This window comes from Onychomys torridus, chromosome 7 (assembly GCF_903995425.1).
Source record: "Onychomys torridus chromosome 7, mOncTor1.1, whole genome shotgun sequence".
NCBI lineage: Eukaryota > Metazoa > Chordata > Mammalia > Rodentia > Cricetidae > Onychomys > Onychomys torridus.
The window spans coordinates 16,192,640-16,198,433 of record NC_050449.1 but is presented as its reverse complement, the minus strand read 5'-3'; the positions used below and the strand labels follow the sequence as shown (position 1 = coordinate 16,198,433).

The 5,794-nt window shown below is 47.3% G+C and overlaps 1 protein-coding gene across 1 annotated transcript in view; it reads left to right on the top strand.

The window, feature by feature from the left end:
• The window catches only part of Keap1 (kelch like ECH associated protein 1), a 19,743-nt gene extending 14,773 nt beyond the window's left edge, over positions 1-4,970 (top strand). The window contains exon 5 of the mRNA XM_036192432.1: positions 4,931-4,970. Within this exon, the coding sequence (XP_036048325.1) occupies positions 4,931-4,970 (40 nt within the window). The remainder of the gene's footprint in view (positions 1-4,930) is intronic.
• The last annotated feature ends 824 nt before the right edge of the window (positions 4,971-5,794 follow it).

Genomic DNA, 5,794 nt, shown 5'->3' with positions numbered 1-5,794 from the left:
AGAGAAGAGATGAATCACAGAGAGCCACTTGCCTGTGAAGTCCAGACTGAATTTGAACTCCTGGGCTGCTTGATTCAGCCCCCCACGTGCTCAGGTTACAAGGCTTGGGAGTTTCTCCTTTTGAATACTGGGAACTCAGCAGCCCTGCACACAATCACCACTCACCTAGTCAGTCAAAATCCAGGAGAGGGCTGGAGAGAGGCTCGGCGGTTAAGAACACTTGTTGCTCTTACAGAGGACCTGGTTCAGTTCCCAGCACCTGCAAGGTGGCTTGCAACCATTCCTATCTGCAGGTCTAGGGAACTCCAGCGCTCTCTTCTGGCCTTCACAGGTATTGCATACAGGTGGTGCACTGCCTACATTTTTAAACATCTGAGTGAGCTGGGTATGGTGGCTCACACCTGTAATCCCAGCCCTTGGCAGGCTGAAGTAGAAGGATTTCCAGGAGTTCCAGGCTAACGAGCTTCAGAGTGAGAGTCTGTCTTTCATTTAATTTGACTTTTAATTTTTATTATGTTTGAGAGAGAGGGAGGGAGAAAGAGAGAGGAGAGCACTAGAGGTGAGAAGACAATTTGAAGCAGTCAGCTCTTTGTACTGTGTGGGTGCTGGCAATCAACTCAGGGCAGGCTCAGTGGGCAGCAGGCTTAGTGTGGCATCATCTTTACCTGCTGGCCATTTTGCCAGTCCAAGATCTTGTTTTCAAGCAAAGCAATAACACAAGGGCTAAGGAGATGGTTCAGTGGGTAAAGTACTTACCACACAGGGCAAATCTCATTTTGGGTACCCTGCACCCAGGTGGTGGCCTGTAGTCATGGCCCACAGGGGCCAGAGACAGGAAATCCCAAGTGCAAATCACCAGCCCCCCTGGCTGAATCCCAGAGCTCTAGGTTCCTTGAGACCCTGCCTGGGGAAGTAAGGCAGAGACCAGTGGAGGAAGCTACCCCAGGATCTCAAATTCAGGCCTTCACAGAAAAGCATCCCCCCACACAAACGTATGCGTGCATACCACATGTGCACACATGCACAAATGAGAATCCCAAACCTTGGTCACACTGCAAGGAAGAATTGCAAGCAGGTAGGGCAGGGAGTGGAGCTCCCTGATAGAACATGGGCTGAGCTTGTGCAAAGCCCTGGTCCCATCCCCCAGCATGGCCATAAATAAATAAACTCATCAGCCAATATGGGAGGGGCAGGTGGATGGGGTCAAACTTCAACCTCAGTATTCATAAGCCTGGTACCTCAGGTCAACTCAGTCTGTCTGGGGACGGGAATGCATTAGGGAAAGCTAGGTGAAAGGTGTTGGTAATAATCCAGGGAGTGGGGGGGGGGTGGCTATTCAAGTTGGGTGCGTGTGGGTAGGCACGTACTAAAGAAAAATACAAGTAAGCTAATTGGATTGAGTGAAGCCAATGATAGATTATTAACAAGTTCTGACGTTCTCTCTCTCTCTTTCTCTCACTATGCTGGAGCTAAAACTCAAAAACTCAGTCTTGTACATGCTGTTTAAGTACACTGTCCAGTCACACCCCCAAGCCCTCACTAGAGGATTCTAGATGGGTTCTTACCACTGAGCCATGTCTCCAGCCCCTCACTGGAGGATTCTTTTTTATTTTTGGTTTTTCAAGACTGGGTTTCTCTGTGTAACCCTGGCTATCCTGGAATTCCCTCTGTAGTCCAGGCTGACCTCGAACTCACAGAGATCCACCTGCCTCTGCCTCCCAAGTGCTGGGATTACAGGCATGTGCCACCATTGCCTGGCCACTGCTCAGTTCTCACAAGGAAGGGTTCTACCCCAGATCACTGAGCGCCTCCAATGTGGGTGCTCTCTCACCTTAGGTCATCACACCAACCCTCCTTTTTTTTTTAGACAAGGTCTCAGTGTGTAGTTACTATGTAATTCTGTAGTTCTGTTTGTCCTAGAACTTGCTACATAGAACCTCAAACTCAGAGATCCCCTTGCCTCTGTCTCCTGAGTGCTGGGGTTAAAGGCGGTGCCACCACACCTGGCTCTGATTCTTCAGGATGGCAGTCTGGTAGGTCAGCAGCAAATTCAGGTGTTGGTGGCCACTTGCCAATACCACACTGTCTGTGAAGCAGGTTTACATTCACATACGGGAAACACAACAGGGTTGGGAGCCTCTGGGCAGTTAAGAGCACAGTGCTATGGAGGAAGACCCAGGTTTGAGTGTCAGTAAAGGCCCTAGCGTGGCAAACACAGGCCTGAGCACCCATATCCAGCAGCACAAGGGAAGCCAAAATAATCAACAGGAAAGGGAAAATCAAGCCTGTGTAGAGTAGAAAACAGCCTGGAAGAGCTTTCGCCACGGAGGAGCACACATCTCCCCTCCGTCTCCAAGAACAGGAAATGGCCATGAAATCTGTGTGGTGAGGCACAGTAAGCTGCCATGCTCCTGGGCTGAAATCTTCTTCATCCCAGCGCAAAGAAACACACGTCTGTCGGAGCAAGGCCCACATTTGCAAACTGTTCAGCTGGGAAGGAGGGAGCACTTGCTGGGCTTTGAAATTCCTAAGGACATCATTTGTTCTGGTTTATATTCTCTGTTGCTATGACGTTCTGTTCCCTGAGACCTTGAAGACAACCAGTTTGGGGAAAAGGTCTGTTTCAGCTCACACTTCCAGGTCACGGTCCGTCAATGAGAGAAGTCAGTGATGGCAGGAACTCAAAGCAGGAGCTTGAAGCAGAAACCGGCAGGTAAACTACTTACTGGTTTAGTTCTAGCTTCTGCTCAGTGGAGGACCGCCCCTCCCAAGGATGGTGCTACCCACAGTGATCCTCTCACATCAGTTAGCAATCAAGAAAATTCTCCATGGGACACTGTGGCACACACTTTAATCCCAGTGCCCAGTATGCAGAGGCTCTCTGTGAGTTAGAGGTCAGCCAGGGCTACCTAGAGAGACTCTGTCTCAAAAACAAACAGAAAATGCGCCACAGGCATGCCTATGGCTAATCTGGTCTGAGGCGATTCCGTAATTGAGACTGCCTCTGATAACTCTGGGCCATCAAATTGACAGCTGAAGCTAACTAGGATATCATTTTTTTTGTTTGTTTTGTTTTTCGAGACAGGGTTTCTCTGTGTAGCTTTGCGCCTTTCCTGGAACTCGCTCTGTAGACCAGGGCTGGCCTCGAACTCACAGAGATCCGCCTGCCTCTGCCTCCCAAGTGCTGGGATTAAAGGCGTGCGCCACCACCACCCGGCCCAAAATCATTTTTTAAAAATGATAAAATGCCAGGCAGTGGTGGCGCACACCTTTGATCCCAGCACTCAGGAGTCAGAGGCAGGGGATCTCTGTGAATTTGAGGCCAGCCTGGTCTACAGAGCGAGTTCCAGGACAATCAGGGCTGTTACACAGAGAAACCTGTTTCAAAAAACAAACAAACAAACAAACAAATAATAAAAATAATAAAGTTTATATGTGGGCTAGAGAGATGGCTCAGATTAAGAGTACTTGCTGCAAGAACAATCAGACTGCAACCCACAGAACCAGGGAGGCTACATAGCAGGGGGGACCCTAGGATGATGGTGGCTTATAATAAGTTCTGCTTTTACTCAGTTACTGGGCAAGCCTCAATCAAACATTTCACTATTAGGATAAGAATTTATACAGTGTCAAGCTGACAATAGAAAAATAAATTAATTTAAAAAAAAAAGAGTACTTGCTGCTCTTCCAGAGAACCTGGGCTCAATTCCCAGCACCCACATGGCAGCTCACAACCCTCTGTACCTCCAGTTCCTGGGAATCAATCAGATGCCTTATTCTGACCTTCAAGGGCCTATGGTGTACAGACATATAGGCAGGCAAAACATCCACACACATAAAGTAAATAAACCTTTAAAAAATAATATATATATATATATATATATATATATATATATATATATATATATACATACATACATACATACATATATGTGGCGTGCTCTCGTACATGCACACACATACATACACACAGATGGAGAGTGAGTGTAGAGGGAGGACATCCAGTGCTGACCTTCAGCACCACACACAAGAGCAACCCCACCTACTTCTACCTTTGAACACACACACATATCCCAAACCAACCAATAAACAAACATGTGGGGCTGTATGGAACTGGCTAGACTTTCTACTTGGCTGTACCAGTGTGGCCCTTTGGAGAACAGCACTCTGTGTGTGGGAATTTCATCATCGTATTAGGACAGGCCCTTCCTATCTCCCTCTGGTGTTACCAGGGGCCAGGAACTTGGGGGAACAGACCCCTTGTCTTCAGGGAGGCATCTCTGCAAGTGTTTCCTGCTGACATGTCATAATGCTTGAGGATCACCCCAAAAAATAATGAGAATGCAGAGGCTGTGCGATGGTTAAGAGACTGGCTTCTCTCACAGACAGCTGAGGTTTGGTCCTCAGCACCCACATGGCAGCTCACAAGAGTCTAACTCTAAGGAATCATCGCTGTCTTCTGACCTCCTTGGGTATTGCATCCTTGTGGTGCACACATGCAGGTAAGACATCTACACATGTAAAATATTGGCTCAGTGGTTATGAGCACTTATTCTTGCTGAAGGACCTAGGTTTGATGCCTAGCACCCATATGAAGGCTCACCACCTCTGTGGGCACCAGTCATACACGGAGTGTGTAGATGCTCAAACAGGCAAAACACTCATACACACAAAATATGAAAAATAAACCTAATTTTTAAAATTAAAAACCTAAAAAAAACTTTTAAAATTATATATATATATATATATATAAATCTTATGTCGACATTTAAGAAGCAGCAACCTAATTCTACAAGCAGCGTCTCATTAGGTATGGGACATGCTAAGTTCTTTCCTGTGTCTCGTGTATCCCAAGCTGGCCTCAAACTCACTATGAATCCAAAAGAGGGTGGGTGACCTTGAAACCTGATCATGCCGCTCTTTCCTCCAGAGTGCTGGGGGCAGATCAGTTCCCCAGGCCTGGTGCCTGACAGGCAAGCACTCCACCAAGTGAGGGCTCTACTCTCAATTTTAAGGGAATGATCTGTCTTGTTTTTGTTTTTTGTTTTTTTCCCAATGTAGAGAGGAGAAAAGAGCGTTGGGACCCCCGAAGTTTTTTGCAAAGATTCTCTTCAATTGAAAGCCATCAGAAAAACGGAACAACAAAAAATTGTGTGTGTGTGTGTGTGTGTGAGAGAGAGAGAGAGAGAGAGTGTGTGAGTGTGTGTGAGAGAGTGTGTGTGAGTGTGTGTGAGAGAATGTGTGTGTGAGTGAGTGTGTGTGAGAGTGTGTGTGTGTGAGTGAGTGTGTGTGTGAGTGTGTGTGTGAGTGAGTGTGTGTGTGAGTGTGTGTGAGAGTGTGAGTGTGTGTGTGGCTATTTTGAGGAGTATGAGGAAGGTGGTATGGGGAAATCCTGAGAAAATGGGGACAAGGCAGGATCCCATATGTGGGGAGTAGAGGAACATTTTGAGGAACCTTGAAGAGGGGTGAATGATTCTAGGGTCCCCTAAGGAATGATATCAAGGCCCCTATGCCACAGAAGGTGCTTTTCCGCAGAAAGAAGGGGCATTGTTGGGGCCCAGCAGCCAAGATTGATCCCCAGGCTCCCCTTAAGGAAATGGGAAGCACTGTGAGATCGCTCAGGATAAAATCGTAGTGTTAGGTGAACAAGGGTGGTTGCTCACACTTGTCATCCCAGCAGTTAGGAGGTAGAGGCAGGAGGATTAGGGGTTTAAGACCAGGCTCCAGACATGAGAATTCGTGGCCATTCTGTGCTACATGAAACCCTGTTTCAAAAACGAAAGAATAAACTAGG